Genomic DNA, 25740 nt, shown 5'->3' with positions numbered 1-25740 from the left:
AGCAGTGTTGCTTGTATGCACTGCAGTGACAGTCAGTAGTTGATCTTTTTTTAAATATAAAAGCTTGCTGTCTGTTAGCAGCTGTAATAAAAACAAAGTAATATGTTAAGTCAACTTGGCAGCCAGCTACAGCTGAGCTAATATTAAATAAATTATGACAATAATTATATAATAATAAATTTCACAAATGGTATATTGTTGTGGTTTTTTTTTAAATCCGATTAATCGAAAAAATAATCGACCAACTAATCGATTATGAAAATAATCGTTAGTTGCAGCCCTAGTTAATATAAAAATAAAATTTGATAATGGAAGTAAATTGAAAAGTGTCTTAAAACTGCACTCTCTTTCTGAATCATAAAAGTTTATTTTGACTTAAGTGTCCCTTTAATATAACAGTGTTGGTTATGCAAAACTGGGGAATGGGTAATAAAGGGAGTATCTATCTTTTTAAACAATAAACAAATTGGTGTAGATTGTCAAGTTAAATTTACAAGTCATGGTGACAAACAGAAAAACTTTCATATCTGATACCTTTTCAAATGTGAAGCAGGTTTGTACGGTCTGTCACTCTGCCTTCCTTATATAGTTATTTAATTTAATATTGTAACGCTGAGTGAATAAATACATTTTATATCTTATTATTGTCAGCACTCTGGAGCTACCTTTTTGTGTTCTGCTTATAGCCCTATTATTACTATACCCTGTGTCATGGGCTAAAGTGGTCTGTATTTCCCCCTGAAGTCACAGATTCTGCAGGGTGTGAAGACAGAGACAGCAGCAACAGGGCTGGTACTGTCACACTTTGCATGTTATTTAAAATTTGTGCTTGTACCATGTTATAATGTGTGGCTAATTGATAAAATAATTTTATTTTTAAAACGTATTTTAAGCCAGTTTCTTGTATATTATTTCACCTACTTGAATTGTTTACCATATCATGTGGGGATAAAATGAACATCCCCCACCCCCATTGACATAAACCAACAATTAAAAACTGCTTTGTGAGGATAAAGAAAACAAATAATAATTTGAACCAGTACCACATGGAGTAAAACACCCTAAATAAACTATAATGTAACTTAAGTGGCATTTTTTTTTATTAATTTAAAAAATAAATGTAGTATTTAACATATGCAGTGCTACATCCTAAATTGTTATTGCTTAAGAAGACGGTAGAGATGTCTTCATTGATGATTTATGAATTACAGTGGATGAATTACACCTTATGTCCTGTGTATCCCAGAATGTTATTCAAAAACCACCTAGTTTGGCATCTAGTTTCTGTGATCACCATGGAGATGTTATGAAGGGCTACAAAGACCATGTGGAAATGAGAGCAATGTAACAGGAGATCCCAAGCTGTCATTGTTTAGAAGGTAACAGATACATTGTTGGGAGGAGAAAGACAGACATATAGGAGCGAGTTAGTCTTTTTTTGTCAAAGTTTTCACCATCTGTGAGTTGAAGAAGGAAATATCTGTAAAAGGTGACATTACAGGTAAGATCCCAAATGGGGCACAATTTGAACGCCAGTCTTAAACTTTATAACATCTAAAACATAATTGCATGTATAGTTGCTAAAAAACACTTTTCCTATAAAAGGAACACTAAACACTAAAGAATCTTCAAGTTAATGCTGTATACAAAGCTAAGATTACACAAGAATATTGTACATGTGTATTTTTAAAAATGGAAGAAATAAGTGTTAGGGGTTAGGGTTAGTTTTCATAAAGTAATGGGTAAGCTAGATCTTACTTGTAAAAAAAAAAAAAAAAAAACAACTTTACCTTCTTTGCCAGTAAGGTATAAGCAAGTTACTTGATTGAGAAAACATTGGTTTTGTAGAATAGAGCATTATTAAGTCTGCAAAGTCTGTAGTGTGCACATGGAAAACACAGTATCTGTGTTAAATGACAGGAAAAGGGGTTAAAATATATCATGAAAAAATATTGCAAAGTTTTTTTACTACTCATATTTAAATACTTTATATTGCTATCTTCAAATGTTTATTTTCCCTATAAACTGACACTTTATAAATGCTGGGGATGTTCTTGTTGTGTAACACAAAAACAGAACATTAAAGGGACACTGAACCCAATTTTTTTCTTTCTTGATTCAGATAGAGCATGCAAATTTAAGCAACTTTCTAATTTACTACTATTATCACTTTTTCTTCATTCTCTTGCTTTCTTTATTTGAAAAAGAAGACATCTAAGCTATTTTTTTGGTTCAGGACCATGGAAAGCATTTGTTTATTGGTGGGTGAATTTATCCACCAATCAGCAAGAACAACACAGTGTGTTCACCAAAAATGGGCCGGCATCTAAACTTACATTCTTGCATTTCAAATAAAAATACCAAGAGAATGAAGAAAATTTGATAATAGGAGTAAATAGAAAGTTGCTTAAAATTGCATGGTCTATCTGAGTCACGAAAGAAAAAATTTGGGTTCAGTGTCCCTTTAAGACAGAGAAAATGGCATCCTTAGAAGGATGTAATACATTTTACTGGACATAAGTATTCGTAGAGCAAGATGTTTAAAAACAGTCATACTGGTAATTCACTTAGCTACAAACTACTGTCCCTTTAATGCACGCTGTATTTGAAGGGTATCAAACTGACACAATTCTATCGTGCATTAGAAATATTAGCATTTAAAACATGTTACAATTATTTTTTCATGTAATAAGGTTATCGTTTGAAAATGCATATAGGAGCACTGACGTTTTTTTAAAGGGAAATTTAAAAAAAAAAAAAAAACTATTTTAATCAATTTTCCAATTTATTTATGTTCTCAAATTTGCTTCATTCTCTTGTTATTCTTTGCTGAAGGAGCAGCAATTCACTACTGGAAGTACACATCAGACAAGGTAAGAAGTAAAACCATTAATTACCAGATAGCTCCCATTAGTGCATTTCTGCTCCTGAGCCAACCAAGGCATGTTTTTCAACAAACTATATCAAGAGAACGAAGCAAATTAGATAATAGAAGTAAAACGTAAAGTTGTTTAAAATTGCATGCTCTATCTAATCATGAAAGAAACACCTGTTTGTTTTCTTTGCATTAGCCTCTTTTAGATCTAAGCAACAAAAAGATGACTTACATTATTTTCCCATACAGAACAGACATCAAACGTCTTGAAAACATTTAAATATGTCGGTACACTGAAATATATCACCAGATGCAAAAGGACAATACATACCAATCCTTCCAAGTCTAACTATTGTACATTAAAACAAAATATTAAAGGGATACTGAACCCAATTGTTTTCTTTCATTTTTTCAGATACAGCATGCAATTTGAAGGAACTTTCTAATTTACATCTGTTATCACTTTTTCTTTATTCTCTTGGTATCTTTATTTGAAAAAGCAGGAATGTAAGCTTATGAGCTGGCCCATCTGTGGTTCAGCACCTGGGTACAGCCTGCTGGTTGGTGGCTAAATGTACCCACCAATCAGCAAGTGCTATCCAGGGTCCTAAACCAAAAATGGGCTGGCTCGTAAGCTTACATTCCTGCTTTTTCAAATAAAGATATCAAGAGAACAAAGAAAAATTGATAATAGGAGAACATTAGAAAGTTGCCTAAAATTGCATGCTCTATCTGAATCATGAAAGAAAAACATTGGGTTCTGTATCCCTTTAAAACAAACTGTCTGCTTCCTAGAACAGGAAACATTCAATAAGCCGATTAGGTTGTAACATGAAGCCCATTGAAAACACTGGGGAGGGGCTGGAAGAGTCTGTAGATATTAGGGATGTATTTTTCTCATTATTGTACCAAGTCATTATTTGTAGAATTTGTATTAATTGATTGATTTTGAAAAATCAAAAGTACAAAGTAGTATTCTGAATATTCATTTCTAGGTACCTGTCTTCAGTTGGATCTACATAACTTCTGCAGTTTGCTTGTCCAGCATGTGTTCTCAATTGGAAGGGGCCATGGAGACATTAATCTCTGTATTCCACACCTACTCAGCTAGGGAGGGAGACAAGTACAAGCTGAGCAAAAAGGAGCTGAAAGATCTCCTGCAGAATGAACTTGGAGAATTTTTGGAGGTAAGAGAAAAACTAAAAAAAGTAAACCATTTGGGAGGGGTCTAGCTAGGAAATCATAAGTGGAAGACATGTTGGCGTGTATTAAGGCTCAACACATTAGGCTCGATTGGGGCGCACAGTAAAATTCATGTTGGCTATTTCAAAACTATTAAGTCTAAAGATAACATAAAACTTTTTTTTCCATTTTCCAATTTTATATGTTTTGTTATGCAAACTAGCAAGAGATAATGATTTATTTCCGGTCTCAAAAACAGCTCAATTTTGCAGGCATATTTTGGATTGCATCTCAGCGCAACACTTAACTCATCACTTGTAACAGGATTACAATGAGTGAGTCAATAGCGTTCCCTACTTGATCCATTAACAGGGGGGATAGAAGGTTTCAGCAGCATTAAGATGCTTTGGTTAAGGGGTCATTATAGGGACCCTGAAAATCTATGTGTTTAACTCTTACAAAGGTGTAACAAACACATTTAAAATTTTAAAAGTAACTCACAGAAAACTACTGCTACTGAGTGGACACTGCCTCTGAGACAATCATCAGAGCTAGTCGCACGACCAAGCTGTGCAACTAGTGCTGCTGATTAGGTCAGCAGCAGATTCTGCTTGCGATAAGCAGTTCTCTGCGGCTGTGTGATAAAATGACGTTCTAACGAATGAGAGGATGTATTTTTTTACTATAATGATCGTCTAACATTTTTTAACCATCATTTGTAATACTAGAGTGTGTGTTATTCTTACTGCAAGACTGAGCTCAAGATAACGCACCCTGCTTTATTGTTTGCACTGCACTTTTAATCTAACCTATTGAGTTTATAAATTATAGTGACATACTAAAATCAAATTGTATCAAATATTATATATTGTAATTAATAAAGAACGGTGTAAAAAAAGCAATGCAAACAATCTTTTGTTTAATATGATTTACATGCATGCACTTTACTGTTTTACTATCCTTTAACAGTGCCACTCTTTAACCTACACAAAAGGTCTGATGCCAGCTGGCATTAAAAGCTGAAGCATACAGATGTCCCTACTACTATAATAGCCGTGAGTTTATCTTCACACTCAAGTAGCTCAAAGACTAGTGCCTCAAGCACTGTGGTAGTAATATCAAGAGTTAAAGGGACATAAAACAGTATTAACTAACATACGGCTAGATTACGAGTTTTGCGTTATGAGGGGTGCGGTACTAACTTGCAAGTTATTGTCACCAATCACCCCTAATCTGCCGCCCCCAACGTCGCCTACACTATAATAAATTTATTAAATTCTATTGGCTGATTGGAACAGCCAATAGAATGCAAGCTCAATCCTATTGGCTGATTGGATCAGCCAATAGGATTGAATCTCAATTCTATTGGCTGATTGCATCAGCCAATAGGATTTTTTCACCTTTAATTCCGATTGGCTGATAGAATTCTATCAGCCAATCGGAATTCAAGGGACGCCATCTTGGATGACATCACTTAAAGGAACCTTCATTCTTCGTTAGACGTCAAGAGAAGAGGATGCTCCGCGCCGGATGTCTTGAAGATGGACCCGCTCCGTGCCGGATGGATGAAGATAGAAGATGCCGTCTGGATGAAGACTTTTGCCCGGTTGGATGAAGACTTCTGCTGGCTTCATTGAGGATGGATGTGGGGTCTTCAAAAACTGTAAGTGGATCTTCGGGGGTTAGTGTTAGGTTTTATTGGGTGGCTTTTATTTTTAGATTAGGGCTTTTGGGAGGAAAAAAGAGCTAAATGCCCATTCAAATGCCCTTTTCAGGGCAATGGGGAGCTTAGGTTTTTTTAGTTAGGATTTTATTTGGGGGGTTGGTTGTGTGGGTGGTGGGTTTTACTGTTGGGGGGTTGTTTGTATTTTTGTTTACAGGTAAAAGAGCTGATTTATTTGGGGCAATGCCCCGCAATAGGCCCTTTTAAGGGCTATTGGTAGTTTAGTTTAGGCTAGGGCTTTTTTATTTTGATAGGGCTATTAGATTAGGTGTAATTAGTTTAAATATCTGATAATATCTTTTTTTTTTGTGTAATTTAGTGGGGTTTTTGTAATTTAGGTAATTGTATTTAATAAATGTAATTTATTTAATTGTAGTGTAAGGTTAGGTGTTAGTGTAAGACAGGTTAGGTTTTATTTTACAGGTAAATTTGTATTTATTTTAGCTAGGTAGTTAGTAAATAGTTAATAACTATTTACTAACTATTCTACCTAGTTAAAATAAATACAAACTTGCCTGTGAAATAAAAATAAAACCTAAGATAGCTACAATGTAACTATTAGTTATATTGTAGCTAGCTTAGGGTTTATTTTACAAGTATTTAGTTTTAAATATGAATTATTTAGGTAATGATAGTAGGTTTTATTTAGATTTATTTTAATTATATTTAAGTTAGTGGGTGTTAGTGTTAGACTTAAAGGGACACTGAACCCAAAAAAATTATTTCGTGATTCAGATAGAGCATGCAATTTTAAGCAACTTTCTAGTTTACTCCTATTATCAATTTTTCTTCGTTCTCTTGCTATCTATATATAAAAAAGAAGGCATCTAAGTTTTTTTTCTTGGTTCAGACTCTGGACAGCAGTTTTTGATTGGTGGATGAATTTATCCACCAATCAGCAAGGACAACCGAGGTTGTTCACCAAAAATGGGCCGGCATCTAAACTTACATTTTTGCATTTCAAATAAAGATACCAAGAGAATAAAGAACATTTCATAATAGGAGTAAATTAGAAAGTTGCTTAAAATGTCATGCTCTATCTGAATCACAAAAGAAAAAATTTGGGTTCAGTGTCCCTTTAAGGTTAGGGGTTAATAAATTTAGTATAGTGACGGGGCGGCAGATTAGAGGTTAATAAATGTAGGTAGGTGGCAGCCATGTTAGGGGTGGCATATTAGGGGTTAATAATATTTAACTAGTGTTTGTGCGGCGGTTTAGGGGTTAATATGTTAATTATAGTGGCGGCTATGTTCCGAGCGGCAGATTAGGGGTTAATAATTTTATTTTAGTGTTTTTGCGATGTGGGAGGGCCTCGGTTTAGGGGTTAATAGGTAGTTTATGGGTGTTAGTGTACTTTTTAGCACTTTAGTTATGAGTTTTATGTTACAGCTTTGTAGCGTAAAACTCATAACTACTGACTTTTAGTTTACGGTATTGATCTTGGCGGTATAGGGTGTACAGCTCACTTTTTGGCCTCCCAGGCAGATTTGTAATACCGGCGCTATGGAAGTCCCATTGAAAAAGGAAATGTATGCTTACCTGATAAATTTATATCTTTTACGATATGACGAGTCCACGGATTTCATCCTTACTTATGGGATATTGCCTCCTGGTCAGCAGGAGGAGGCAAAGAGCTCCACAGCAGAGCTGCATAAATAGCTCCTCCCTTCCCCCCCAACCCAGTCATTCGACCGAAGTTAGGAAGAGAAAGGAAAAGCCAAGGAGCAGAGGTGACTGAAGTTTAACAAAAAAAAAACCTGTCTCAGAAAACGACAGGGTGGGCCGTGGACTCGTCATATTGTAAAAGAAATAAATTTATCAGGTAAGCATAAATTTCCTTTTCTTTTACAAGATATGACGAGTCCACGAATTTCATCCTTACTTATGGGATACAATACCAAAGCTATAGGACACGGATGAAAGGGAGGGACAAGACAGGAACCTAAACGGAAGGCACCACTGCTTGAAGAACCTTTCTCCCAAAAACAGCCTCAGACGAGGCAAAAGTAACAAATTTGGAAAATTTGGAAAAAGTGTGAAGAGACGACCAAGTTGCAGCCTTGCAAATCTGTTCAACAGAAGCATAATTTTTAAATGCCCATGAGGAAGCCACAGCCCTAGTAGAATGAGCCGTAATTCGTTCTGGAGGCTGCTGTCCAGCAGTCTCATATGCAACACGGATGATACTCTTCAGCCAAAAAAGGAAATTTATGCTTACCTGATAAATGTATTTCTTTTACGATATGACGAGTCCACGGATTTCATCCTTACTTGTGGGATTTAACCTCCTGCTAGCCGGAAGTGGCAAAGAGCACCACAGCAGAGCTGTATATATAGCTCCTCCCTTCCCCTCCCCCTCCAGTCATTCGACCGAAGTTAGGAAGAGAAAGGAAAAGCCAAAGGTGCAGAGGTGACTGAAGTTTAATAAAAAAAGAATACATACCTGTCTTAATAATGACAGGGTGGGCCGTGGACTCGTCATATCGTAAAATAAATAAATTTATCAGGTAAGCATAAATTTCCTTTTCTTTTACAAGATATGACGAGTCCACGGATTTCATCATTACTTGTGGGATACAATACCAAAGCTACAGGACACGGATGAAAGGGAGGGACAAGACAGGAACCTAAACAGAAGGCACCACTGCTTGAAGAACCTTTATCCCAAAAACAGTCTCAGATAAAGCAAAAGTATCAAATTTGGAAAATTTGGAAAAAGTGTGAAGAGTCGACCAAGTTGCAGCCTTGCAAATCTGTTCAACAGAAGCATCATTTTTAAAAGCCCATGAGGAAGCCACAGCCCTAGTAGAATGAGCCGTAATTCTTTCAGGAGGCTGCTGTCCAGCAGTCTCATATGCCAGACGGATGATACTCTTCAGCCAAAAAGAAAGAGGTAGCCGTAGCTTTCTGACCCCTACGCTTTCCAGAAAAAACAATGAATAATGAAGATGATTGACGGAAATCCTTAGTCGCCTACAAGTAAAACTTCAGGGCACGGACCATGTCCAAGTTATGCAACAGACGCTCCTTCTTAGAAGAAGGGTTAGGACATAATGAAGGAACAACAATTTCCTGATTAATATTCTTATTAGAAACAACCTTAGGAAGGAAACCAGGTTTGGTACGTAAAACCACCTTATCAGAATGGAAGATAAAATAAGGCGAATCACATTGTAACGCTGAAAGCTCAGAAACTCTACGAGCAGAAGTAATAGCAACCAAAAATAAAACTTTCCAAAATAATAACTTAATATATATGGAATGCATGGGTTCAAACGGAACCCCTTGAAGAACATTAAGAACTAAATTCAAACTCCAGGGTGGAGCAATTGGTCTAAACACAGGCTTGATTCTGGTCAGAGCCTGACAAAAAGACTGAACGTCTGGAACATCTGCCAAACGTTTGTGAAGTAAAATTGAAAAAGCAGAGATTTGTCCCTTTAAGGAACTTGCTGATAACCCTTTCTCCAATCCTTCTTGGAGAAAAGACAGAATCCTGGGAATCCTAACTCTACTCCATGGGTAGTTCTTGGATTCGCACCAATAAAGATATTTACGCCATATCTTATGGTAAATTTTTCTAGTAACAGGCTTACGTGCCTGAATCAAAGTATCAATGACCGAATCAGAGAACCCCCGCTTATATAAGATCAAGCGTTCAATCTCCAAGCAGTCAGCTGCAGAGAAGTTAGATTTGGGTGTTGGAAGGGTCCCTGAATGAGAAGCTCCTGCCTCAATGGAAATTTCCACGGCGGCAGAGAAGACATGTCCACTAGATCGGCATACCAAGTCCTGCGAGGCCACGCAGGTGCAATTAGAATTACCGAAGCCCTCTCCTGTTTGATCCGAGCAATCACCCTGGGAAGGAGAGCAAACGGTGGAAACACATAAGTTAGGTTGAACAACAAAGGAACTGCCAGGTCAAAGGCCTGAGGATCCCTTGACCTGGATCCATATCTTGGGAGCTTGGCATTCTGACGAGACGCCATCAGATCCAATTCCGGTCTGCCCCATCTGAGAATCAGAATGGCAAAGACCTCCGGATGCAGTCTGTCTGCTTAAAAAGTCCACTTCCCAGTTGTCCACTCCTGGGATGTAGATTGCTGACAGATAACAAGAATGAGCCTCCGCCCATCGAATTATCTTGGATACTTCTGTCATCGCTAAGGAACTCCTTGTTCCCCCCTGATGATTGATGTAAGCCACAGTCGTGATGTTGTCCGACTGAAAACGGATGAATTTGGCCGAAGCCAACTGAGGCCATGCCTGAAGCGCATTGAATATTGCTCTCAATTCCAGAATATTGATTGGAAGTAGAGACTCCGACCCAATCCACACACCCTGAGCCTTCAGGGAATTCCAGACTGCACCCCATCCTAGTAGACTGGTGTCCGTTGTCACTATCACCTATGAAGGTTTGCAGAAGCACGTCCCTTGGGACAAATGATCCAGTGACAACCACCAAAGAAGAGAGTCTCTTGTCTCCTGATCCAGATCTATCGGAGGAGACAAATCTGCATAATCTCCATTCCACTGTCTGAGCATACTCAGTTGTAGGGGTCTGAGATGAAAACGAGCAAACGGAACGATGTCCATTGCCGCCACCATCAATCCAATTACTTCCATGCATTGAGCCACTGATGGCCGAGGATTGGACTGAAGGGTTCGGCATGTATTTAGAATCTTTAACTTTCTGACTTCCGTCAAGAAGATTTTCATGGAGACAGAATTTATTAGAGTTCCCAGAAAAGGAACCCTTGTCAGTGGAATTAGTGAACTCTTTTCTAGATTCACCTTCCACCCGTGAGTCCTCAGAAAGGACAGAACCATGTCTGTATGAGATTTTGTCAGATGGTAAGCCGGCGCCTGGATTAGAATCTCGTCCAGATAAGGTGCCACTGCAATACCCGCGGCCTGAGAACCGCCAGAAGGGACCCTAGAACCTTTGTGAAGATCCTGGGTGCTGTGGCCAACCCGAATGGAAGGGCCACGAACTGAAAATGTTTGTCTAGGAAGGCAAACCTTAGGAACTGGTGATGATCCTTATGGATAGGAATATGAAGATATGCATCCTTCAAGTCCACGGTAGTCATATATTGACCCTCCTGGATCAATGGCAGAATTGTTCGAAAAGTCTCCATCTTGAAGGATGGGACTCTTAGAAACTTTTTTAGACTTTCTAGATCTAAAATAGGTTGGAACGTTCCCTCTTTTTTGGGAACCACGACAAGATTTGAGTAAAACCCCTGCCCCTGTTCCAGTATTGGAACGGGACAAAGTACTCCCATAGTAGAGAGGTCTTTTACACAACGTAAGAACGCCTCTCTTTTCATCTAATCTACAGACAATCGTGAAAGAAGAAATCTTCCCCATGTGAAGGAATATTAGAACTCCAACTGATCCCCTTAAGACACAATTTCTAGTGTCCAGGGGTCCTGAACATCTCTTATCCAAGCCTGGAGAAAGAAAGAAAATCTGCCCCCTATTAGATCCGGCCCCGGATCGGGGCCCGCCCCTTCATGCTGTCTTGATAGCAGCAATGGTCTCCTCGGGTTGTGTACCCTTGTTCCAAGACTGGTTGGGGCTTGTGAATAATACCCTTCCTGTGTAGCGGAAGAGGGAACTCCTTTGAAAGGAACGAAAATTACTCTGTCGTCCCTTCTGTTCGGATACTTTCTCGGAAGAAATAAGCAAAATCTTAGAGTTAGATGACGCAACCGCAGATCAAGAATTCAATCATAAAGGCACCGCGTGCTGAGACGGAATCCTGGGTTCTTAGCCGCCTACTTGGTAATCTGCAAAGAAACCTCAGAAAACTTTAAAACGGAAAACGCTAAGTTAAGAGGTTTTAATTGCATCTTAAAGGAAACTCTATTGCTGAATGCTGCAGTTCCATCCTAAATCACAAAGGATGAATGCACACCAAGGAACAGCAGTAATGTCCTGCTAAACATGATCCGTACTGTTCCGAGAACTCTAAGAATCAGAGATTATTTACATTATTAGTAAAAAAGCAAATGAAAGTCTTGTGCAATATTGCGACTTCAGAAATTCACATGTAAATTTGGGTACCCGCCAATCTTAGGATGTAGGCAGATGCCAGTGAAAGTGCACCCACTACGTAGAAAAAAAAAATTAGGTTTAGTTCAATAAGGGATAAAGCTGAGAAACATGAACAGTACTGTCTCTTTAAATATTTTGTAACATCCAACTTCAAAAAGGATGAACAAACAAATAAACCCCTGCAAGACATGCAATAAAATTTACAGAGAAAAAAATGTTAGTCTCTTTAAATCTAAAAAAAATGCCTTATCTCTGATGCTTCAGTTTCACATGCAAATTATGCAGAAAAATCCAATGATAATATGAGCATTGCTATAACAAGATAATGTTATGACATACTTGCAGGGAACCGCAGAGTACTGCTTGTGGGTCATAAATCCTTTTGGCCACTATATTAGGATTGAAAAAAGAGCCATGGATCAGACTGTTAACAGTTGTTACACTTTAGAAAAGGAATGTGTATAATTAACAAATGAAAAATCTTGAGCAGATTTACTGTGTCTTTAATCTCTAACACTGAAATCTTAGCACGACGGAGGAACCAGAAGTTCTGTATAAAATTGTAAACTGCAATGGTTTAATTGAATGCAGCCAGCAATGAATAAAGCAAATGCAACTAAAAATGTACAAGTTGAAAACTTCTATGTACCCAGAGTGGACCACAAACAATTGCGACAACCTCAGAATCATAACTTCCGAGAACCGGAAGTGAGAGGAAAAATGCGCCCCACAGAGCACACACAACTAAGAAGAGTCCTCCGTGCCTTGCTGCAAGAAGGAACTCTATAGCACCTTAGGCAAATAATGGCCCACCGCTTCTTACAAAATTACCAACTGGAATAAGGAGAAAGGAGAGACCTTGGCGCCATTCATTTTGGCGCCCGTTATAAACTCCGCCCCTCGTGGGCATGTTTTAAGCTATCTCCCGGTCGCCATTGTTATATGCAAAGGCACCGGGAGCGATATGTACAAGTGAAGCAAATAAAAACATGTCCAAATAGTGTGCTAAACCTCCCAGTACTTTTGATTGAAGAATCTAAAACTAACACCTCTTTACTTTGCCTCTTCCTATCACTAACACAAGCAAAGAGAATGACTGGGGGGGAGGGGAAGGGAGGAGCTATATATACAGCTCTGCTGTGGTGCTCTTTGCCACTTCCTGCTAGCAGGAGGTTAAATCCCACAAGTAAGGATGAAATCCGTGGACTAGTCATATCTTGTAAAAGAAAGAAAGAGAAGTAGTCGTAGCTTTCTGACCCCTACGTTTCCCAGCAAAAACAACAAATAATGAAGATGTCTGACGAAAATCCTTAGTCGCCTGCAAAGTAGAACTTCAAGGCACGGACTACGTCCAAATTATGTAACATACGCTCCTTCTTAGAAGAAGGGTTAGGACACAAGGAAGGAACAACAATTTCCTGATTAATATTCTTGTTAGAAACAACCTTAGGAAGAAAACCAGGTTTGGTACGTAACACCACCTTATCAGAATGGAAAATAAGATAAGGAGAATCACATTGTAAAGCCAAAAGCTCAGAAACTCTGCGAGCAGAAGAAATGGCAACTAAAAATAAAACTTTCCAACATAATAACTTAATATCCATGGAATGCATAGGTTCAAACGGAACCCCTTTAAGAACATTCAGAACTAAATTCAAACTCCAAGGAGGAGCAATTGGTCTAAACACCGGCCGGATTCTAGTAAGGGCCTGACAAAAAAATTGAACATCTGGAACATCTGCCAGACGTTTGTGTAACAAAATAGACAAAGCAGAAATCTGTCTCTTTAAAGAACTTGCTGACATCCCTTTCTCCAATCCTTCTTGGAGAAAAGATAAAATCCTGGGAATCCTAACCCTACTCCATGAGTAGCCCTTGGATTCGCACCAATAAAGATATTTACGCCATATTTTATGGTAAATTCTTCTAGTAACAGGCTTGCGTGCCTGAATCAAGGTATCAATGACCGCATCAGAGAACCCCCGCTTAGATAAAATCAAGCGTTCAATCTCAAAGCAGCCAGCTGCAGAGAAATTAGATTCGGATGATGGAAGGGTGGGGTCCCTGAATGAGAAGGTCCTGCCTCAAAGGAAGCTTCCACGGCGGCAGAGAGGACATGTCCACCAGATCGGTATACCAAGTCCTGCGAGGCCACGCAGGAGCGATTAGAATCACCGAAGCCCTCTCCTGTTTGATCCGGGCAAACACCCGGGGAAGGAGAGCAAACGGTGGAAACACATAAGATAGGTCGAACGACCAAGGCACTGCCAAGGCATCTATCAGTTCGGCCTGGGGATCCCTGGACCTGGATCCGTATCTCGGGAGCTTGGCATTCTGACGAGACGCCATCAGATCCAATTTCGGTCTGCCCCACCTGAGAATCAGGTTGGCAAAGACCTCCGGATGGAGTTCCCATTCCCCCGGATGAAACGTCTGTCTGCTCAAAAACTCTGCCTCCCAGTTGTCCACTCCTGGGATGTAGATTGCTGACAGATAACAAGAGTGAGCTTCCGCCCACCGAATTATCTTGGATACTTCTATCATCGCTAAGGAACTCCTTGTTCCTCCCTGATAATTCATGTAAGCCACAGTCGTGATGTTGTCCGACTGAAATCGGATGAATTTGGCCGAAGCCAACTGAGGCCAAGCCTGAAGCGCATTGAATATTGCTCTCAACTCCAGAATATTGATTGGAAGTAGAGACTCCGACCGAGTCCACACACCCTGAGCCTTCAGGGAATTCCAGACTGCACCCCATCCTAGTAGACTGGCGTCCGTTGTCACTATCACCCATGAGGGTCTGCGGAAGCACGTGATCTGGCGACAACCACCAAAGAAGAGAGTCCCTTGTCTCCTGGTCCAGATCTATCTGAGGAGACAAATTTGCATAATCTCCATTCCACTGTCTGAGCATGCTTAGTTGTAGAGGTCTGAGATGAAAACGAGCAAACGGAATGATGTCCATTGCCGCCACCATCAATCCAATTACCTCCATGCACTGAGCCACGGGTGGCCGAGGATTGGACTGAAGGGCTCGGCATGTATTCAGAATCTTTAATTTTCTGACTTCCGTCAAGAAGATTTTCATGGATATAGAGTCTATTAGAGTTCCCAGGAAGGGAACCCTTGTCTGTGGAATTAGTGAACTCTTTTCTAGATTCACCTTCCACCCGTGAGTCCTTAGAAAGGACAGAACCATGTCGGTATGAGACTTTGTCAGTTGATAAGACGACGCCTGGATCAGAATATCGTCCAAATAAGGCGCCACTGCAATGCCCTGCGGCCTGAGAACCACCAGAGACCCTAGAACCTTTGTGAAGATCCTGGGTGCCGTGGCCAGCCCGAAAGGAAGAGCCACGAACTGAAAATGTTTGTCCAGGAAGGCAAACCTTAGGAACTGGTGATGGTCCTCGTGGATTGGAATATGAAGATATGCATCCTTTAAGTCCACGGTAGTCATATATTGACCCTCCTGATCAATGGCAGAATTGTCTGAATAGTCTCCATCTTGAAGGCTGGAACTCTGAGAAACTTGTTTAGACTCTTGAGATCTAAAATAGGTTGGAATGTTCCCTCTTTTTTGGGAACTATGAAAAGGTTTGAGTAAAACCCCTGTCCCTGTTCCTGTTCCTGTTTTGGAATGGGACAAATTACTCCCACAGTGGAGAGGTCTTTTACACAGCGTAAGAACGCCTCTCTTTTTATCTGGTCTACAGACAATCGTGAAAGAAGAAACCTGCCCCGTGGGGAGGAATTTTTGAACTCCAACCGATACCCTTGAGACACGATTTCTAGTGTCCAGGGATCCTGAACATCTCTCACCCAAGCCTGGACAAAGAGAGAAAGTCTGCCCCCTACTAGATCCGGTACCGGATCGGGGGTCGCCCCTACTAGATCCGGTACCGGATCGGGGGTCGCCCCTACTAGATCCGGTACCGGATCGGGGGTCGCCCCTTCATGCCGTCTTGGGAGCAGCAGCGGGCTTCTTGGGTTGTTTGCCTTTGTTCCAAGCCTGGTTGGGTCTCCAGGTGAGCTTGGCTTGAGGATAATTCCCTTCCTGTTTAGCGGAAGAGGAAGTGGAGACTCCCTTGAAATTACGAAAGGAGCGAAAATTACTTTGTCGTCCCCTTTGCTTAGATGTTTTATCTTGAGGGAGGTGGTGACCCTTACCTCCCGTAATGTCAGAAATTATTTCTTTCAAGTCAGGCCCAAATAGGGTCTTTCCCTTGAAAGGAATAGCCAAAAGTTTGGATTTAGAGGACACATCCGCAGACCAAGATTTCAACCATAAGGCTCTGCGTGCTAAAATGGAAAATCCTGCATTTTTAGCCCCCAATTTGGCGATCTGAAAGGCGGCATCCGTGACAAAAGAATTAGCCAGCTTAAGGGCCTTAATTCTATCCATTATTTCCTTTAAATAAGTCTCAGTCTTAAGAGACTCTTCTAAGGCTTCAAACCAAAAAGCAGCCGCAGTTGTGACTGGTACAATGCAGGCCGTCGGTTGTAATAGAAACCCTTGATGAACAAAAAGCTTTTTTAGAAGACCCTCCAACTTTTTATCCATAGGGTCTTTGAAAGCACAACTGTCCTCAATAGGGATAGTCGTACGCTTAGCCAGGGTAGAAATAGCACCCTCCACCTTAGGGACCGTCTGCCAAGAGTCCCGAACGGAGTCAGTTATAGGGTACATCTTCTTAAACATAGGGGAAGGAGAGAAATGGACACCCGGTCTTTCCCATTCCCGCGAAACAATTTCCGAAATTCTCTTAGGAACCGGAAAGACATCAGAGTAAGTAGGAACTTCTAAGTATTTGTCCATCTTACACAATTTCTCTGGACGTACCACAATAGAGTCACAGTCCTCCAGAGTCATCAAAACCTCCTGCAGCAACACGCGGAGGTGTTCCAGTTTAAATCTGAAGGACATGACGTCCGAATCTGTCTGAGGCAACGCACTACCTGAGTCAGACAGTTCCCCCTCAGAAAGAGTCTCCCTGCTCCCCAATTCAGAACCCTGGGAAGGTACATCAGAGTTAGGCATCAAAGCATCAGAAGTCGCAGGGACCACATGGGATTCTGCCCTGCTGCGTTTGCCATGCAACACTGGCAACTTAGACAAAACTTCTGTGAGAGTGGATGACATAACTGCCGCTCCTGCAAAGTGAAAGAAGCAGATGCCGTTGAAGAACATGGCGTAGTTTGTGCGGGCGTTAAAGGCTGTGACGCTTGGGGAGAAGATTGCGGTATACCCTGAATCTCATTGGTCTGAGAACATTCTTTAGACATATCCTTATTAAAAAATATTTTCTCTTTACATTGTAATGCTCTCTCTATACAAAAGTCACATATTGTAACAGGGGGTTCCACAATGGCATCCAAACACATAGGACATGTATTTTGTTCAAGGTTATCCATGATAACCTAAGCTGCGGCTCCTACCTGCCTCCTGACCAAGTTAAAATACCGCCACACTGTGCACCTAAGTCACTTGTAAATTCCCCACAAGCGGACTTAGGGACCGAGTAGATGCTGCCACCGGAATAGAGAGAGCTACGCTGTCAGAGCGTGCAAAAGTAAGCCCCGCCCTTCATGGGCGTAATAGTCAAACACCTCAAAATGCCGCCAAGAACCGGAGCCTTGTAAATAAACATATACACCCGTCCCCAGCGTCAGCCAGCCCGTGATTAATGTATACACAAACACTTACCAGCGCTTCTAGGTCCCACATACGTGCTAGAGTGTCTGGTTATAGCGCATACCCATATAAGAAATTTCCAGCGTTTCTAAGTCAATTCCGGTCTGCCCCTTAGAGTGTCTGGAAACATAAAATAAACCGGCTATGTACGCACACCCCAGTGCTTTTAGGTTATGCAAAACTGCCCTAATGTCTGGGGAAAAGTATAAAGAGAGACCCTCTAGTCCCCAATATATTATGGTCAGTACAGTTAGTCTGAGATATGCATGTCCCAGAATAAAAACTGCACTTACCTCTATGCTGAAGGTACAGCATGACAACTTCACAGTATCAAGAGGTAAAGAGGTCCAATCTTCCTCCTGAGGTCCTGTGAAAAAGCAGGGTCTTGGTTACAACCTCAAAAGACCATATACAAAAAATGCAGCACAAATATGGGAGGCGCAGTGGATACAGAAATCCCCCAGTTCCCATAGCCTATAAGACTATTCAGAAGCTGCTCTGTAATAAAAACAGCACACATCGGCACCGTTGGAAAATAAAAAAACTCTTGATTGAAGAATCTAAACTAACACCTCACTTTACCTCTTCCTATTACAAACACAGGCAAAGAGAATGACTGGGTTGGGGGGGAAGGGAGGAGCTATTTATGCAGCTCTACGCCTCCTTCTGCTGACCAGGAGGCGAAATCCCATAAGTAAGGATGAAATCCGTGGACTCGTCATATCTTGTAAAAGAAAAGGACTTTTTAAAAGTTGTGGCAATTACGTTGCATTACGGCCAAAAAAGTATGCGGAACACCTAAACCTGCAAGACTCGTTATACCAGTGGTAGTGAAAAAGAGCCATAACGCTGCTTTTTCACTCATATCGCAAAACTCGTAATCTAGCCGATAGGTTTTTAAAGATATAATGCAGCCAAAGCTTACCTGCAAAACGATTTCTGTTTTAACCCCCATTAACCCCTGGGCATTCCCATATATAGAAGGTCCTATCCAGGCCATAGCTTCTGCAGAATGCACTCGTACATGGTAGGGGGCAGAGTCAAATGACATCTGACTAAAGCAGTTCACAGTATAATGCTGAAGCTTCCATAAAGCATGTGACATTTTCTACATGGAAAAGAGCAACAAACAATAGCATTACTTGCTGTCCCTCCTGAACCCCCCTTTGCTTGCATAAGTAATTATCCTCACATGCACACTTTCTTATATAATACCACATGGTTTGGAGTAGACCACTGATAAGGGGGTGGAGCAGGCTACTCTTGGTAACACTAAAGTGTAAGTAATTCTACAGATTTTTGGAAATTTTATTAAAATACTTATAATCTTTTTTTACTCGTTTTACGGCAGTTGACCCTTTTATAATATGCACATAACTGAAAAAGTTTTATCACCCTTTAATGTTTAAAAATACTGGTGTACTGGTAATTGATATAAGTGCCAGTGTACTGGTAAGCTGGGTTCCAAAGGGGTCGACAAATTTGTTTAACATCCAGGAGCCAGTAAAAATATTTATTTTGTATACAGATATATGGAAAATAACCCAAAAAGTTAGGAGCCAGGGGTAAAATTCTAGGAGTCAGTGGCTCCCTGACTCCTGGGTTGTCAAGCCCTAGCCTAAAGCATGGTCATACCAACCAGCTGTCAGGTAGAAAGTCATATTTAGTGAGCACATTATTTATAGAGACTTGTAGTTCCTGCACTCTGTGTTGTCCTAACATAGCCGCTTGAGTTTGTGTGAAGATGTATGCTGTAGCACTTAACTTGATATATAGTTTATTCATAAAAAAATGTATGTCTTTACTTTGATTAATAGGATTAGTTTACTGGCCCTATTAGTGAAATAAAATTTTCAAAGACGCCCCTTTACTTTACTTCCATAAATTATATAAAAATGGAGGCCTTTTATATGGATTTGACTTTTGAAGTGAGGTTTGAAACAGACTATAGCTATGTTTAAAATTATTTTTCTTCTCTCGCCAAGAATCAAACGAAAAATAAATGACAGTGCAGCTTATTATTCCGTCAGTTCTATGTTTTAATAAATGTATTATTTATAAACAATTTCCTGCTTTAAAACATATTTCATTATTTATTATTATCAAACATTGACAGGGATATCTTCCTTGCACCTGTTTCTATCAGACACTAAGATCAGCCTCCTGACATAAATCCCCTTTCATAAATAGATATCCTTCAGCTACTGTCAGCTGCACGTTGAAAAAAAAAAAACGGAAAAAAAACAACCAATCAGCTTCATTAGTGCTGATATCACACTTTGCTGTGATCTCATGAGATTTCCCTGAAATCTTGCAAGATTTCATAGTAAACTTCCTTAAACAAGCTTAAATAAGCTGATTGTGCCTGCACATGCCCGATGCATGCTACTCTGCATGTCCCGGGACTAGCATCCCAATGGGCTGCTTAAAGTCCCTTCACAATGGGATGTGGCTACTGAAAACAAATTTGAGGTAAAATATCTTCCTTTTTTACACAGAGATGTTAATGTGATATTTTATATTCAGTTCTATACAGCTATGCTGCACATCTTTCAAGTGCTACAGCATTTGGGTATCATATACCTTTAACAAACTGTTTAGCAGCAAAACTATTTTTCTTTTTTTTTTCCAATATTTTTTAGCTTGTGACAATTTGTGTCTTCCTTACTACTAGCTAAGCAGAACCTTGCACGTATCCAAATGAAAGTGATGCTATTTCCAAAAGAGGCAATCTACATAGTTATAGCACTTACAGTATTCTCCACAGAAAATGTTGGCACCCGGGTGACATTATGAAGTAACCCATGGGGGCAGTGTAATAATTTTTTTAATATTTTAACATTTTGTGTTATTTAGAAATGTCACGTAAGCAATCTAAAGCACAAATTAATTGCATTAAATTGATTTAATTATAATTTGTGCAACAAACATTGACATTTTTTATATTAGCTCTTTTTTGCTTCATAGTAGCTTACATTTTAGCCAAGTGGTCTATAAAATCAGCCAGATGGTGTGCACATTAAAGTGATAGTAAACTGTATAGGTGCCAAACCACCAATGATAGGTGCCAAACCTTTCCTTATATAATGTATAATCAAACTGTATTATTTTTTATTTAACAAAATAAATACATTTTTTAATTTTAATATTGATATATTTAATATTATTTAATATTGAGAAATATTAATGCCGAAATCGCATTCAGAGTTAAAGTGATGGTAAAGTTCCGGTAACCTAGATCAAGTATTGCATAAATAGATTAAAGTCAATTTAACTTTTATTTGTTTTTTATAAATTTGTGTATAAAACAAGTTATAACCTTTATATTGTCAATATCTAAACCGCATATATTTAAACCGTTTTTTTTGGGGGGGGGGGTTTACCTTTCGATCACGTTTTTTGAGAATCCAATTGAAATTTAGGCCGCTAGGCGACCGTCACTCCACGTCTTCTGCCCCTTTAAGTAACAGCGCATGCACTATTTATTTTCTGATTACATTGAAAACCAAGCGTGCTCCCGTGTCACGCATGCATGGTAATTACAGGTAGGAATCACTTACTATGTGATCTTCATCTTAAAAACAATACTGTCAAGCGCATCAGTTTAATTTCCATAGACTTACAGCCATGCAGCTGTATATATACAGCACACTCTGATAAATGGTAAAATTTTGTATGGTTACAAGGAAGGCTTTCACGCTAAGTATCAAGTTAAATTCTATTGTAATAAATGCAACCGTGTATGCCTATTCCCTTCTGAGTAAACCAAATCTTCCAATAATTATAATAAGGTTCCAAACTGTTAAATAAAATACAATTCTAAGAGCAGATATGAGGAAAGGGAGCTATCTAAAACAATGGATGATGTTTTAGGAATGGAGAGAGAGCTACTGATTAGAGATAATCTAAGACTTGACAAAAAGGATAAAAAAGAGGTCCTGACCTTTTCCACAAGATATGGCAAACAATATACAGAAGTAAGCAAAATTGTACAGAGCTATATCCCGATATTAACAAATGACCCAAAATTGACAGAGGCTGTTAAAGGAGGTATAAGGTATGTCTCTAGGAAGGCAGAAAACATAGAGAATACCCATAAACGAGATTTTTCTTCTAAGCCAGTATCTGAAGGCATGAAATGGCTAAAAAGGAGGAGAGGCAATTTTAGATGTGGTGGACAACCTTGCAAATCATGCAGTTTTATTAAAAAAGGAGATACATTTATCTCCACTGTTACAGAGAAAGAATTTGCAATTGACCACCACCTAGATTGCAACTCCAAATGTGTAATATATCTGATTACCTGTAAATTATGTAAATATCAATATACAGGAAGAACTACACGATTATGAAAAGATAGAATTCGGGAGCATCTATTGTCTCTGGGGGTTTAGATTCCAGGGACACTGGTGGCAAGACACTTTGCTTCCCATAGACTAGTGTGTGCACTGTCCATATAGAAAAATTGAAAAAATTAAAAAAAAACTTAGAAGTTTCTATAAAACAGTATCCTGTAAACAGCTGCTGCATAAAATGTACTGTTGTAAATAAGTAAAAAAGTGGCGGTGTTCCCCCAACACCCCCCACAATTCAAAACTCAAGGGAAGCAATCACAGTCATCTGTAAATCAAATGTGCATTTGAAAAAATGACTCACCACTCTCTGGCTCCTTGGCAAGGTGCTTACTTTGTTTCAGATGCTGTATCCAGTGTTCTAGGGACATCAACCCTACTTTGTCACCTCCGGCTACTTGTTATTCAGGTATCCATTTCCTCTGCCTGGACAAGTAATGCTTTCTCTCTTTTTTAACGCCTTCGGTTCCACTGAAATCCCTTGGAAAGAAACAGTCTCCTGCAGCATGCAGGTGGCTAACCTCTCGCAGTAAATATCCAATACCTGTGCTCACTGTAAGGCCTGTTAATAAATGAACTTCCAAAAAATTTGTAACAGGAGCACCAGGTATAGTGATAAAAATTGATTATGTCCAATCTCTCTTTGAATTCCAACGTATAGATCAGGTACCTATAGAAAATAACAGAAGGAGATCGTATGATGACACTTGACAGGAAGGTGTATTGGATATATACCCTTAAGACAGAGAGCCCCCTAGGGATAAATAAAGTAGCTGATGTAAAACTTTCTACTGGTTTGTAGTATGGATCCTGAGGACAATAGTTTATAATCCCTAATAGGTAAAAAATGAAATAAAGAGACTATGAGGGTCTAGAGGGTTCTATATGTAATGATCCCTTAGGGGCATTTAACGATACTATAATTAAATCACATCAGTCCAGATAAAGCTTAGGAGATAAGTAACGGACTCTAGGATGTATATTGGAGGTGAATTGTCCCTATTATATCTCTGTCAAGAGTAAAAAATCCTATAGTTACAGTGTGTTTCTTATTTAGAACTTTATCCCCTGGGTTTTCATCCAAATATCTGTTTACGTTACCACCCACATATAATAGAGAAACAATGGGGGTATGACAACTAATATGTTGTTGGTGTCCGCATATTACTAGTTTAATTGATGAGAAACTATAATATTCTCATAAACTGTGTGGCATTAAAACTTCTCATAAACTGTATGGCATTAAAGGGACAGTACACTGTAAAATAGTTTTTCTATGAATGTATTTTCAATGACTTGTTATACAAGAGTATAAAATTTATGAGAAATTGCATTTTCAGTTTTATTTGTGTATATGAAGTAGCTGGTTTTGTGCTTTTAAATCACAGCCTATTACAATGGGTTGAGCTTCAGGTAATATCAGATCTCATTATGTTATCACTTTTATGTACACACACTTGCTTCCTTATCTTATATTTGTCTGGAAAACTAAAGCTCAATACTTAGAGAGAATAATGGAAAATTATCATTTTATTACTTAACTATCATGCCCCCCACAGAGAGTGTATTCTCTTCTGCTGGCTGTGTTTACTTAGGCGATTCAATAGAATATACTCCAGTATAGAAACTTTCAGTATAGGTTGGGATACCACAGGCTAAATCAGCTATTTCAAATGCCAAAATATGTGTAAAGGAGCTACTTGTAAATAATTTAAAACACTCCAGCAGGTAAAATGAATAATTGGGAACAATTTAAAGGGGAGAAAATTTTGGGGTGAACTGTCCCTTTAAAATGTCAATTGTATCTCTAGTGCACAATGAATATATTAAATAAGATTGTATTATTTCAAACTTGATTCGATTAACATGTCTCCCGGGTTTAAGATGAATTTATTATATATATGTAAATCCTTAATGGGAGATAAATTAAATTATATTATAATGAAATATTGTTAACTTCCTTTTTTTGCGAATAATTTATATTGTACACTCAATGAAAGCAAGCTTGTACATTATATGTTCCTTTAAAATCAACTGTATTTTTTACTTTTGTGTATGTACCTTTAAGATGAAGGGTTAGTCAAATGTGTATTTAAGGAAGGTATGATGCAGCTGATTGTATCCCTGACGAAGTGCCAATTACGGCAGGAAATTCATCGGATCTCAGCTGTGGTGTGAGGAGTTGTTTGTCCTATATGTCTTACCTGAAGTAAAGCATTTGTTGATGTTTTGAATCTAAAGCACGTTTGGATCGTTTTCTTCTACTTCTGCTGTTTTGTTCTAATTTTCATAGACAAAAGTAAACAATTCAAAAGCCCAGTAAATGGTTATGGGAAATGTATGGCCCATAGTAATAATAAGTGTATTAGCTGTAAATATAAAGCCACAGAAGACAGAAATGATTACATCTGGTTCTTCTGTATCGTATAAGGAAGACAACAGCTCGTTCAGTTTAGGCGATTGAGAGCCCAAGATAGATAGGTCTGTTTTTCAATCACAATAGTAAACTCTGAATCTTGTGATTCATTGTTTACATTGTGACGTTTAGAGGATTTCCACGTATGCGCAAACATATTATATATCGGGAGCGAGCATATAGCTGTGATGTAGGAGCAGATGGGACCGATTTGTAGTGTAAGGAGATATCAGATAGGATGAGCTTGGAGCAGTAAGAGGAAAAGTTTTAAAGATTACGATCTCATGTTGTCAATAATATTCAAGGTTTAAAAAGTTAGCGACTAAGCAGACAAAGTGACAGAAAACTAGTTTGTGGAACAAAAGTGATATACTTTACCATGGTTTGCAAAGTACGACAAAGTTGTTTACCATCATTTTAATTAGGTGCTAGGGAGAACAATGACTTAAATTGCTATGTTATTTTTATTGATAAATGTAATATTTATGTTATATGTCATAAAATGCTTGCTGTAGTATAGTTATATATACAGTGGCCATACCCACCCAATATATGGGACTGAAGGCACAAACCTGGCACTGAAAAACAGGTAGACAAACTATGCATGTGTAGTTCATCTTCAGTGTAATTCAGTACAACGCTGATGTCCTGCTTGGTTTATAAAACTATAACAATAGGATCCAGAGGTAAGATTCTAGCATCTATGACTACAAAGATTTGTAAAACTTTCATGTAGAATCATCCATCACGTTAGGAGTCAGAAGAAGAATTCTAGGGGATGTGGTTCTACGACCATCAAGCACTAGTCACAATTTCATATTTAAAGAGCCAGTATAAGGATATTATATCTACTAATTTGTTTATGGGGCTACATCTTCCTAGTTAGAAGTCTGCAGAAAAACACAAGCTTTCTTTATTATGTATGTATTGTTTAGGTGTCTGATATTGGGGAAATTGTAAAAATTTCCATAAGTCAGATTTCATTTTACACGTTGATAAATTTAGGATAATTTCAATAACAGGCTCCAATGAAGATAACACAAACAAAAAAACAAAACAAATTAATTAGTTCTGTTTCACATATTACATTAATTTAAAAATTAGTTCTGTTTCACATATTACATTAAAATAAATAATAATAACTAGAACAAGGAATGCGAACTAATCTTTTGGTTTTTTTTTTTTATACAGACCCAGAAGGATGCCACATCAGTAGACAAGATCATGAAGGAGCTTGATGAAAATGGGGATGGAGAAGTGGATTTCCAGGAATTTGTAATCCTAGTGGCCTCTATGACAGTGGCCTGTAACACCTTCTTTTGTGAGAGCACCTAAACTCCCAGAATCCTTTGGGAAGTGTCACCACACTGGTGACTAATCATGTCATAAGCTGGAACCCTTTGGACAGACTTCTTATTAAATATGATAAATACA

At 38.8% G+C, this 25740-nt stretch overlaps 1 protein-coding gene across 3 annotated transcripts; it reads left to right on the top strand.

The window, feature by feature from the left end:
- The first annotated feature begins 1286 nt into the window (after positions 1-1286).
- Positions 1287-25740, top strand: S100A1 (S100 calcium binding protein A1). 3 transcript variants are annotated; one of them, XM_053704341.1, is made up of 4 exons: positions 1472-1501; positions 2836-2873; positions 3871-4062; positions 25498-25740. In XM_053704341.1, the coding sequence occupies exons 3-4, from the start codon at positions 3922-3924 to the stop codon at positions 25639-25641; spliced, it is 285 nt and encodes a 94-aa protein (XP_053560316.1). In that variant the 5' UTR covers positions 1472-1501; positions 2836-2873; positions 3871-3921; the 3' UTR covers positions 25642-25740. The 3 variants fall into 3 exon arrangements, with proteins under 3 accessions (XP_053560326.1, XP_053560307.1, XP_053560316.1); XM_053704351.1 differs by lacking the exons at positions 1472-1501; positions 2836-2873 and adding an exon at positions 1287-1379; XM_053704332.1 differs by lacking the exon at positions 2836-2873 and having other exon boundaries at positions 1391-1501.

Source organism: Bombina bombina, chromosome 1 (genome assembly GCF_027579735.1).
Source record: "Bombina bombina isolate aBomBom1 chromosome 1, aBomBom1.pri, whole genome shotgun sequence".
Lineage (NCBI taxonomy): Eukaryota > Metazoa > Chordata > Amphibia > Anura > Bombinatoridae > Bombina > Bombina bombina.
This window is presented reverse-complemented; position numbering and strand designations above follow the sequence as displayed.